General features: G+C 44.0%; 1 protein-coding gene across 4 annotated transcripts in view; it reads left to right on the top strand.

The window, feature by feature from the left end:
* The window catches only part of LOC105193731 (laminin subunit alpha-2), a 148880-nt gene that overhangs the window by 91669 nt on the left and 43947 nt on the right, over positions 1-13264 (top strand). The window contains exon 1 of one of the 4 annotated variants that reach the window (XM_039451138.1): positions 552-5199. The exons of the other annotated variants lie outside the window; for them this stretch is intronic. Within the exon in view, the coding sequence (XP_039307072.1) occupies positions 3099-5199 (2101 nt within the window). The 5' untranslated portion in view covers positions 552-3098. Of the gene's footprint in view, positions 1-551; positions 5200-13264 lie in introns of those variants that run through there. 4 annotated transcript variants of the gene reach the window in all.

The raw sequence follows: 13264 nt of genomic DNA on the forward strand, positions 1-13264 counted from the left end.
ATTTTCATTAGTGCGCTTTTCAATTCATAAATCTTCCGATCTATTCGGGTCACTCGAGCGTACAATTTCAGATTCTGATTTGAAGGTGCATTAGAAACTTTTATCTACCGAGACCAAATCGATCTTTGCTACAGTAGAGGCTTGTTGTCCAAAGCTCGCGTTTAGCACACGCGTCGTCGAAGGGACCACCTGTAATAAGTTCATGAAACTCGTGCCCACGATGAAACACCGGGATGCACTTGTATGCACGACGCGCGGCTTTCCGGCGTTCAATTAACAAGAAGAGCGGCCGCTTTGTATCACCTACAGTGTACAGGGAAATAACAGGTGCACGGCACGTGCATGTGCGTCCCGGAAAGGCTCCGTGTATCGCGTGCAGGGTGGCCCCCGCAGTACAACATTCTTACAGCCGACTTACGCATCTGACTCAATTAACCGCGATATCGTCGTAATTTGCAGCCCATAAACGTATTTTTATTATTAATCATAATAAAAAATAGTAATGGAAATTTACATGCGTATATGTACATACAGAAATTTTATATATAAAGTGTAAATCTAATTTTTATGAATTTAATTTTATTAATTTTATTTTGTAATCCGATTAAGCGAGTAATGCGAATATTTCTTGTTCGTCTGTCGAAGGAGGTAAAAGGTTTAAAGATTGATTCTCGGCAATAACTTTGGCTACTGCCTATATACGATACGTACACTTCCGCCGCTATCTGCCGTTGAAGTTGCTGAAAGGGCAGTGCTCATAGACGTCACGTTTCTCAGTCTATACGAGCGTGGCGAAATTGCATAACGCGGAAAATGACATGCGATTGAAACGTACTCGATCTCTCCGGGTCATCGAGCGCGAGTGTGCCTTACAACTTTTGTCATTTTTATTCCGCTCCGAGTACTTGTTAACTTTATTTTTTTTACAGCGTTTAAGCTTAGTAAAAAGGACGCTTTGATCTTTGGAGTGTCTTTTAAACTCTGAGTATGCCATGCGCTTGACAAATGAATTATAAATTTCCGGCATCTGTCATCGTCCCGCGACATCGGGACTTGACATTTTATTTATTTTTTTTTTCGCCATTGCGAACGCACGCTATTCTTAAAATCGCGCATTGTCTCCCCATGACAATACCTCGCCTTTCTTGCGTGACAATGAACACGCAACTTCTGCCATTTAAATTATTCCGCAAGACGTTCTAAAAATCGCTATCTCGCGATTACTTTTAATCTCTTTGCAAAATTAATTGTTGCATTTTCCAGATGTTTTTTTTTAAACAAAACATGCTCAGAATATGCGAATAACAATCGAGTGAGATATTCGAGAGGCAAAAGAGCAAAAAATAAGACGAGATACTCTTATCGATGTAGGTTTAGATAACGCTGATGTTCGATGAGAGAAGAATGTCACCGCTTGTGCATTCAGTAATTTTGTGCAATGCAATTACTCGGATAACGTCAAGTATCAAAGAAGCCATTCGTTGATCGTTCGCAACGTTTCAGTTTAGTTAATAATTCAAGTGATGTAGCGACTCTGCCGATGTTGTCTGCATATTTGTGGAATTTCGCGTTATCATAGTGGCATCGAACGATGCGAGTGCAACGTCATCGATACGACGCGCGTATCAAAGGATTCTCGAGTATCCGATGAAGAGGACTCGCCTGGTATCAATGCTCCGAAACCGCTCGAATACCCGCACACCCACGTGCGCGGCATAGTAAACACGGAGATTCGGTCTCCTCCTGAAGAAGAGGAGAGGGAAAACATGAATGCCGGCGCGGAAGAAAAAGATGAAGAAGAGGCAGCGGTGAAGAGCGCGGGGAAGAGAGAGAGAGCGAGCGAGAGAGAAAGAGAGAGCCACAGTCAAGCTAATGGTAATGGTATCAAGCCAGTGTCTCGCGAACCGCGCTCGGGGCCGGTACACACGTTCACCTCTTCGTGATTCCACGTGCGCTCGCTTTCCGGTCCTTCCTCGAGGTTCTCAAAATAGTAAAGTGAGATAATCGCTCAGAATTGTTAGATCATCCATCAGAGAATATTCCATGAGAATTTCACGCATAATTTTCTTGTTCCTTCTTACGCGAAATTTTTCGCGTGATTTTCTCACGCATTGTTAGGAATTTTTTCGTACAAGCGTAAGCGTATTCGTTCAATGCGAATTTTTGGGTTCGAGAAATTTAGCTATGTAAAATTTAAAAACGAGTCAGTTTTACGCTGACATCTTATTTGCGAGCTTGAAGCGAAGGAACTGAAAGATGCTACGATTTTAATCTACAATTGACCTTGATGAAAGTGATGTATGGAGGAAGGAATTTGTGAGATTCTTTTTTTGGATATGAAATCGGTACGGAAGGATTACGTCAACAGGAACGAGTGCTTGTCCGGAGTTTGAGTGATTCATCGAATGTTTCGCGAAGTTGTCACCGACTTCCTCTAAAATTGAACAGCAAACTAGGATAGTTTGCTGAAGTGCTCTTTGTATCGTGAAAATAATTTAAGTTCCCTCGTCTGCTTGAATCTCTTATCTCACAAAATTTAAACTATTAACCGTAACACAGATTTAGCGTAATCAAACCTTGTCGTAAATTAATTTTTCGAAAGAAAGAGATAACGGTATGTACAACATGAACGTGTGACGTGTATGAAGTTACAGTACTATATAAAAATTAAAAGTAACGTTTAAAACAATTTATGAAAATGTCGCAAGTCACGTTAAAAAGTTACGTCGTTATTGCGGCATGAAAAGTATTCAAGAATCATCCTGGGCGGTGCCAACGTTCCAGTTCTTCCGATCCCGCGTCATCCCGCTGTAAAAAGCGAAGTTACGTAACAGCCAATTTTTAAAACATCACGAAAAAACAGATTATTGACTCTTCCAAACTTCGTAGCGGTGCAAAAAAAATTGCTGATCATTGATACTTTCTGCAACGTTTGAACGTGAAGATCCGACTCGAGAAGATTTTGGAAAACGTTATTATCAATCGGAGTTGAACTATTCTGAAGGCGTCTCTCTCACGCATTACTCGAGAGGATATGCGATTGTCATGACAGGTGTCCTGTGGGACAAGACGGTCTACCTTCTGACTATGGGGTAGAAATGTACCGCGGAAGATTAATCTGGATCTGGGGCGTGCTGGCCCTCGGAGCAGGTACCCTTCTGCTGTCGGGTCTGCAATGGAGCGAGTCGACGATCCGGACGGAAGGCGACGGATCCGCGAGATCGATTCTGATCGACGAATCGAAAAGCGACGGTTCCTCTGTCTTCGAACGATCGGCGACGAAGGAAGGCGCGAGTTATGCTTCGACGAACGGGATCGGCTTCGAGCCGCGACTGATTGGAGGTGACAGGCGATGGAAGAGGAACACACGACTGCGTTCACGCGACGACGGATCGATGATCGAGGAGACATCCGAGGAAACTAATGTGATCTATGAGGAGCGACGCGTGTCACCGTTGATCAGCGTCGACGATGACGAACTGTCGCGACAGAATGTTCGCACGAGGGAGGACGAGAGCGCGTTAGACGAATCCTCGGTACAGGCTCGACACCCTGTAATTATACGAATCGACGCGCACTCGAATATCGAGACTCGAGCATCGGACGAGAGTAAATCGGGAAGACTCACCGAGCGGGAAGAACAGCGCAATAAAGAGGACAGTGATCGAGCGACGATCGACGTCGTAACTTCCCCGACGTTACGTAACGATAGATTCGAGGAAGATATCGTAGTTGAGACGGGATCAAGATTAAAATCAAAGGAGAATCGACGGAGATCGCGGCTCGATGTCGTGGGTCGAAGCGCGCGAGCTCCTAGATCGCGGGAGGCGAGTATTAACGTCGATAACTATCTTCCCTCTTGGACGTTGATGCCTCGTCATATTCAGAACTCGAGGAGTACTGGTAATCATTATGTTCCGACGATCGGCGCATCGACGTCGCAATCGGGCAATCGAGAGGGAATTCTCAAGCCCGGTGAGAAGAATGCGGGATTGAGTGATCAATATAAATCCTTCGATCTGCATATCTTGCAAACTGCAGGTGCGATTATGGAAATGGAAAAGAAAATTACTCCCGCATTTTCTCGATCTGTAATCAACGATAGGGATGTCGAGGGGTTGCCGAGTGAAGCTGAAGAAACCTCACGATCCTCGTCTGGAAAACAAACAACCGCGAATCTTGGATCCTCGGAACGAAATACCGCGGAAAGGGATGCGCGGCGATTCGCTGCAGGAATGCAGGAGGACCAGCTCCTTTTTTTTCGCGAGGATGGCAAGCGAGTTCAATCTTCCGCGATGAGCCCCGCGGAGGCGATTCACGATCGTAAAAATTGGCCGGGAGAACGGGATCGTGGAGATCCTGCTAGGAAGAGGCGCGAGGCGAGCCGTGATTGGTTTACGCGAACTTCAAACCGATCGCGGAATTTTCGAGAGCACGATAACGGTGTTCGTCGTAAAGAAATCCTCGAAATCTCGATTAACAGCAACGAACAGAATGACAAAATTAATAATTACAATGATCAAGAGACTGATCGTCCGATTCATAAAAATGACAGATTGCGAAATATTCTCTCAAAAAATTTAAACAGCAGCGATATGAAATTTCAAAATCAAAGTAATGAAGAATCTTCGGATGACACGAATGCTTTTCAATTCTTGGATTCTATCATTCCACCGGACAACAAGAGACGCAAAATGACTCGCGGGGAGGATTCGAAGGATCTGATGGTTACGAGCAATTTCGTATGGACGAGTCAAGATCATGGGATCCGTAACAGAGCTCTCGTTCCGGAGCATCGACCGACTTTCCCGCCAGACAATCGCAAGACGTCGCACACCGGTTCCCCGAAGAGGAGGCTCCACCGAGCCATGGATCGACGAAAGGAAGCGCGAGGATACAGAGGAAGAACCGGCGAGACGGGATTGGCTGCGATTCAGAAAGCGGATCGACGCGAGACGACGGCGGACGACGATCGGGGAAAACGATACGCGAATTATTATTCCGCCCAATCGGTCACCCCCATGGCCTACGTGCACATTCAACCGGCATATCCGGCGGCTCCACCCACGAGCCGGAAATGCACACGGTGCATGGTCGTCTACAAGCCTTGTCCTTCGCAACTGCGCCCGCCGCCCAGGATCGTGCTTCCTAGCTACAGGTACCACGAGCCGGCCACCAAGTGGCGAGGACTCAAGTACGGTGAGTAGAGATGATTGCAGGATTAGCAATGTCCTTCGTGAACGATCACTGTGATTAATTCGATCGAATAGTTTTGATCGATTGTTTCTGCTGAAGCAGGGGCGTTTTTGCGATTGATGGCGATTGTATGTTAATCGACATGAGGAAATACTTTTGTTAGGTTCTGCGAGTTAATCGTTTTAGCGAGGTTGAATTAATGAACTTTTTCGACTGAGAGAAAAATTGATTTTATAATGGCTAGACTCCGATAGCCGCCACATAAATAACTTATGACTAATTTCCCGCTAAAGCAGATTAATCACTTGCATCATCGTAATGCAATATCATTAAGCGTTTCCACGCCCCTGATTCGTCATTCGGTTCAGACTATCTCGCATCGAGGTCGTCGCAATTAAGAGGAGATTACTTGAATTTCAATCAGCGAGGATCGATCGATGGATCGATGAGGTTCAAAATCGAAACGCAGATGGAATCCATCTTTCAAAGACGTCAGGGTTCTCTCGAATTACTCAATCTTCAATATACTTCACAATACGGGTCCGTTGACAACCACATCAGTTACTCGTTATAATTTCCATGCGCAGAGCTCGCGAATGCGGAACGTTTCCTCCTTAGCCGGCTACCTCCTCGCCGTCGATCAGACTCCTGACCTTCGACCTTTAGCGAGAAGAGGAACTCGAAGTGCACGGATGTGGCTCATTAACCAAGCATCGCACGAAGTTTCGCGCGATACAAACAGCGACGCAATAAATCGTAATCAACGTTCGAGAATGGATAGGCTTGGGAAGATCGCAGCACTTGTGCAACGCTACAGTACATACATTGTATTTCGACTAGGGCACTTTATTTTACATATATGATTGCAAACGTTTGTTTATTGAGATGAAACTTTTCGCAAATGATTTTTTATGATACAGTAATTGCGTATTTAAGGAGGAGAGCCTACAGTGTATTTGCGCTTAGAGAAGAAGTCGGTACGAAAATTCTCGAGCGCGGAGGAGGATCTCTCTCTCTCTCGTGTTTTTAGAAAACTTACCTAATCGAGGGAAGTATCTCGCAAGAAAGGTATTTTAGAGCCTGCGCTAACGTTTCGTGTTAACATTTACACTGATAAATACCACAAATATTGAATCACGAGGGACACTTCCACGTTAAGAGTGTACCTACTGATATTGCCCGTTTTATCTTTGCATATTTCTGCTCGCCATTCTAATAATCTTTCAAGAAAATCAGACTAATATTTTCCTTCTAAGAGAAAGCTTTCGAGGAAGACATTATCTTTTACAGGTATTTGATTTTGGATTTGGTTTTTTTTATACAATTTTTCATAAAAATTTATTTAAGGGCCCACACTCAGAAAAATATTATTCTTAATAATTTAATATTGAATGAAGAATACGAAGCCAAAAAATTTGATTTGCCTATAATTCTGACTTTTTTATATTAATTTATAATATTATTTTCTTGAATATATGTTAATGACTTTTTTTAAATTTAGGTGTGTATTTTAAAACGAACAGAAAAGTATTTTGTTAACGATAATCGTTACTTAAAGAAAAAAAGTGAAGTAAATTGAGTAATCGCAGTTTCTTAGCAGTAGAATTGTCTATATAATTTTAAATTATTCTATCTTTTTTTTCTGTGCGCGCAACAAACTTATTAATTGTTTCAAAACGTCTCTCTGATTATCTCTATATTTTAAACGCACATTTTTCCTCTAAAATGTACAAATCGATCGAGTGTATATGTAGGTTGACACGGTAAATTACCTCGCATGAATAAACATCAGCGCGGTGACGTCCAATAATCAAGCTCGATTACACGAGCGCGAGATTAATCAATTTTATTACGGCAGGCACGATTCACGTACATCAGCGTGACACCGGCGCTGCAAAGTTACGAGTTGCTTTCAGTGCGCGTCTCGCGAGTTCGGTGCATCCCGACCGCGATGGTGCAAAAAGTGATGGGTGCTTAAACCGGCCCCCGATGCTCTCCCGCGATGAACCCGTAATCGCGCGTGGAAACGTTCGCTCGCAGGGTGGCCTGGACGTAGATCTCGGCGTTGACGCGCGCCAGAACGCACATTTTAATCACCGTCATCTTCGTCATCGTCGTCGTCGTCGTCTAATATTCATTCAATTTCCCGGTTGGATACACGCAATATTCTGAACAATCCTACTGTCGCTTTTGAATCGCGATTTCTTCACGATTTTATTGTTTGACGTATTAAGTTTAAAGTCGTCACAATTTTCAGTTATTTGTTTTTTTAATAAGCTTCTGATATATTTTTATCGTTCTAAAAATGATCTAAAAATTTGATATTTAAGAAATAACCAGTATAATTACATCATCTATAAGAAAGATTTTGTTGCGTCGTTGTACTTGTAAAAATAGTTGTAAACTTTTTTATTGCGGGGTGAAATTTTAATTTCGCTCTGTCGTTTGCCATGGATTAGCAATTTTACTCGCAGTCCGTCTGCACAAATCTTGGGCGTGTATGCGTGAAGATCGGTAATCATGCGTGCAAAAGTGCGTCGGGGTGGGCGCAAGAGTGCACCAGCGCACTCGATTTTCAAGAGGCGATCATAAATGCACGCTTCTGTCGATACGCTCGTATACTTTTATTGACATTCCGAGGAATATTTTTCCATAAAATGTGACACGAAACGCACAGAAATATTAAATCCAACATTTATTTTTTAAGAAAAAAAAGAGAAACGAAAATGTTCATTTATTACATACTATATCAAATTTTATGCATAAGAATTCTACTTATTGTTAGGGATTAGGAATTTATTAGGAATTGGAAATTAATGAAATTTGTCATTATACTAAACATTTCTTGATTATTAAAATAATACTAGACACGTAGCATATTATTTCAGATTTAACTCGAATTTACTATTAATTTTAAGATAACATAATTTTAATTAAAATAATAACATTTGAGAGTATTTTGCATACCTAAGTTTATGACAGAGAAGAAAAAGATTTCTTATCGAGATGTCTCTCTCCCCTCCAAAAAAATCACGTAACATTACAGAAGTACTAAGCTTGTAGTGACATATCGACGCCGCTCAAGCAGATTAATGTCACTCGTAGTGTGCCAACGACTCCCGTTTGCCTTCGCGTAGAAATAAGACGACTTTAATACGACAATCGCGAAGGCGTTTTCTCGGCCTAATCACTTTCGTCACGGGGATTACATTTAATTAGATGGGAATTACGTCGCGTTCTTCCGAACCTAAAACCGCGTAACTATCAAATATGCAAATCTGATGTGTCGCAACGCGACTACTATTTTATAAATTTCATTGATGTTTCAAAACAAATGGAGATGGGCGCGAGAGACATGTACAAAATGGAATAAACGCTAAAGTGCATTCGACTGACATGATGAATGCGTTTCTGTCTTTCCTCCCAAACAAAACGTGCGAAGGACGTACGTACATACATACAGAAAGGAAGATCATTTCCTCCGCGTCTCGAGATACCATCGGGGATTGTATCGACCGGAATTCACACAGGTCGCCGTAGCCGCGATAAAGAAACGCAAGGGACATTTCAATCCGACGTCACCGCGTTCCATACCTTTCCGGCCGTCAGGACGTCAACCGCGCGAGACGCGCATGATAAGAGTAATTTACAACAAGATACAGCCAACCCCCTTTGGCTCCCCGTCGGGAAGTTGCCTCTCTCGCCCACCCTTATTTGCTCTTATTTTCGTGCGCTCTAACTCATCGCGCAGGTTTACTTAAACGCGCGCGCGAGCTCGTAACGCGCACGCACGCACGCACGCACGCACGCACGCACGCACGCACGCACGCACGCACGCACGCGGATCAAAGGTCTGAAGACGCGTCTTATTCCTGCTCGTTCCCGCGATGATCCTTCGCGATGATGCCTCGCCTAAGCGAGAGATTGCCTTTGTACCCTTTCGAGCGAAACGACTCGCGCGAGTATCGCGCTTCCCAGTCGAGATAAAATTTTTCGTTAGGCTCGCTGCTTCAGGTTATTCGTACGCGGAACGAACTCGGGGGAGGGGGGGAAGCGCGTTTAACAATGACAGCGTTGTATTCGTAAACGGGCTCGCATCGTCGGCTTCGGGATGGCTCTAGTTACAGCGAGAATTATCGACGATTGTAACGAGAAGAACGCGTCTTAGGATTATAGCGCGAACTATTAACGCCAGTGTCTACTTAGCCTAGTTATCCTTCGAGAGATATCTTAACATTTCTAACGAAGTTGGTTTTGTTTGATTCTTTGGCTTTCATCATAAGAAGTGAGCCGTCTTTGTTCTTTATCTTTGCACATTGTTTATATCTTTAACGTCGTATAACGTCTACTATTATTATGCTTGTCTTCTCGTTGTACGGTCGTACATACATCTTATCTTTGTCGCAGTCTCGTTCCATCGTGCCGTTATCGTAACACTAAGATAATGCTGCTTTTACCAATAGACTGACGATGGAATTTAATTTAATTCTCTCCACGTTCGCAGTATCGTTTCGCATATTAGATATATCAGAGCAATTGATTTTGAGATCAATGATTCTTGATACATTTGTACAATTTAATACACAGTTTATGATTTACATTGAAAATTTTGCGTTTGGCGTTCCGGTATTTGGCGTGATAAACCGCATCTTCCTCGGGTTAATCGTTTATTATCATATCTCGCGTATATCAGGGTCTGTCCAGCGCGACTCGTAAATCCTCGATTCGTTTCCTACTCATTTCAACATCCTGTAGCTCAGCGTGCTGTGCACGAGAGAGAGAGAGAGAGAGAGAGAGAGAGAGAAAATGAATTGAGATCAACGTCATTAAATGCTTTAAGACGAGCAGATGCAATGTCTTAATCGCGATTACGATGCCGACGTTTGATCGAGTTTAGTAGTTAACGACAGCTCTGCGCGATTTTGCGCTTGGAATACACGTTATTCGCGTAGGTGTCTGGATCATTATTTTGCTGAAGCTCGCGATTGACATCAAATATAATTTTGAAAGGTGTTCGACATTATTTTTATATTAAAACATACGTCTTATAAAACAAGAACGTTGGATTATAGGAAAATTAATTGGTTAACGCTCGTGCGACGCACGAAGGCTTGGAATCCGCGGCGTAGAAGGGCAATCGAGTCGCTTACACGAAAGTCGTGCAACGAGGTAAAAGAAAGAGGAGATGAGATGGTGGCGGTGTCTTCTCTTTTCCTCTCTTCCATTTTCTCGCTTCCCCTTTCTCTCTCTTCTCTCTCGTCGGCATGAGGTACAATGCATCGCGCCCGCGGCGATGCACCGCGCGCGCGCGCGCGGCAGCTTTGAACTGCATCTTCCGCGCGCCGCGCCGCACCACGCCGGCCAAAGCGTGTAGGCATATATCTTGCGATATCTCGGCGGCAGTCGTGTCCGGCCAAACACGAGAAGGCGAACTTCCTTCCTGCTCGTCCCGCATCGCGTTGGCCCGCACCGCACGTGGCAGCGATGCATTCCGCATCACGCTCGCGTTGCAACGCGCTGTTTACGCTACGTGATTTTTCGAGCTGTGCCTCGCCTAGCATCGACCAGTACAAGTGCCCGTGGTCCGTACAATTTGCATCGTATCCCGTGTTTATCAGATCACAGTTCTCCGCGGCAGTAATCATAAATAATGGTTTGCATTAGTTATCGTTTCGCAGATAAGCGCACTTCGCACTGTGGGCGAAGGAACGATTTTTACCCGATATCGTAACGATATCTTGAGCGATATCTCAAAAAGATCTAGGTACGATCGAGAACTAACGCACTGCATCCGTAAAGAAAGAGGAAAGTCTTGCAATTTATCATGGAATCTGTTCCTCTTCGGAAATATTTCCGATTATAATGGCTTGTATTAGAATAATTAATATTTTATAATAATTCTGTACAAGAACGATATATTTTTTTTATTATTTATTATTTTACCGATTTACATTGAATAATGTGAGATTTCGGGACTCTCTTACCAGTTTGAATGAAGCATCGAATATTAATGATTTACAAAGCCGGCTAAATATGAATCGATATATTTTCCAAACGTAATGATGCAAATTATTATACTCCATAAATTACAATTTTTTGCTTAAAGTGACGCGGTGAATCTCACGGATATCATAGCAACGGTATCCTCTACTGGTCTCTGCGTCGCATTATGACGAAGTTCATACGGTAGTCGACAACTAAATTACGCGGTGCAACCGGGGATTTGTAATAATTGATGAGGCAGGAGTTAATAAAGATGCTGTCACACTTTTCTCTTGATCTTCGCGGAATGCAGCTTCAATATGGTGTCGAGCATAAAATCATCGACACGCGAGTCTCTCGGCGAGTATCCCGACGCTGCGGTAATCTGTTCGTTTTATCGCTACATTTTCGGGGAGTCCTTAATTTCTTCATCCTTTCGCTTCCCTTCCAACTTTTCAAGCTTACCGAAGCCACGGTCGGCGTATGCCGGGAATCGCGAGGATTCGTTCTTTTCGCAGCTCGTCGCGATTCTCTGCAGTAATTCGCCTAACGACCGATCGGTAGATTCGTGCACCGCGTCTCTCTACTACGCGATGCCAGGGGTCGGTTGGGGATCCCGATCGAGTGGATTGGCCGGCCGTACGTGGTTATTATTCAATAACAGGTGTAGCGCGAGAGGCCAGCATCGTGGGGCCTCTCTAATCCGCCTGCGTGCGAAGCAAACAAAACGGATAGATGCACCACCGGATACCGCGGCCGGGCATTATCGGGCGGATACCATACGTGAGCACATAACTACGTCGTTATGCGATGCTCGCTGTTTTGCCCCCTTCCCCCCCTTCGCGAGAGCCACGTATGTCGGAGCGTAGGCGGTGCGATCGCGATCGCGATCGGACGGATGGACGGACGCGATAGCGAACGCGAATCCTCTCGTGCATCATTGTTCGCGATAAGAACCGGACAGCAATTATACGCGCGACGATAGTTAAGTGGGAAAATTGACACTGACGAGAAGCGGAATAAATCCATGATTGCGCGTGTTACATGCTATTTGAATGATAAATTTTTGTCTTTTTTTTTATGGTGCTGTAATAGCTACTTGAGTAATTATAATTACTCATTTTCCAACGAGCCACCACGTTTATGGGCAATCCGCTCGCAGGCTCGCTGGATAAAATTGTAGGTCGGCCTAGCTGTAACTTAAATCGCCAACTTAACCGTTTCGTACGTTTCATGCATTAATAACGACTCTCGGAGCTACTTTATAGACGCGGGATTGTAATTCCTGCGTGTTCCCCACTGCACCGAACGACCAAACCGCGGCGAATAGACGTAATTAAGCGTGCGCAATTAATAAATACCGTCGTGTACGAGAGCGCAGCGTGAGCCGCGTTAAAGTAATTTCGCGGCGACGTGGACATGCGGCGAACTGCCGCTCGCCAATTAATTACCTTATCAGCGATTCGCGCGTTGATGGAAAATCGAGTCGACTCGCGCGGCCGCGCGATATCTGATCGTCGACGACTGTCGTTATGCGAGCGTTACCCATTTGTAAGGAAACCCGCACCGGCTCGTCCGTTTGCTCTCGATCGGCGGCGAGTCGATTTTTGTTGACGTAACCGCGGCTACGTGATACACTCCGGCGATATTTAATAACGTAGCTCTGGCACTCTCTTGGAGGAAACTTTTTTTTATAACGCGTATCGTAAACGTAATGACTCCGTTTCTGGTGTTATTAGCGACGAGATAGGCGCCGGTACACTTCAGACGGAAGTAGTTTACGATGCTATCTTATCTATGACACTTCCACAGAATTGGCGTCTACAACTCAATATTTCTCCGTTTTATCGATTTAGAGAGATCGTGCGATGCTCTCAAAGGCGCCTCGGCTTTAAGAGGGTATTCTAGCTTGTCTACTTTTGGCTGTTTTCTTTAGAGAAAACCGCTACACGTATTTCACACTTATGCATATTTAGAAAATGTCTACCAATTTTTGTATGGCTTCTAATTTTTACGTTACATAAATTTTTTTTAAACGAGTACATTTTTCAAGCTGGTTTACATGATTTTTCACAAGCTATCGACA

The sequence above is a fragment of the Solenopsis invicta genome, chromosome 6, assembly GCF_016802725.1.
Source record: "Solenopsis invicta isolate M01_SB chromosome 6, UNIL_Sinv_3.0, whole genome shotgun sequence".
NCBI lineage: Eukaryota > Metazoa > Arthropoda > Insecta > Hymenoptera > Formicidae > Solenopsis > Solenopsis invicta.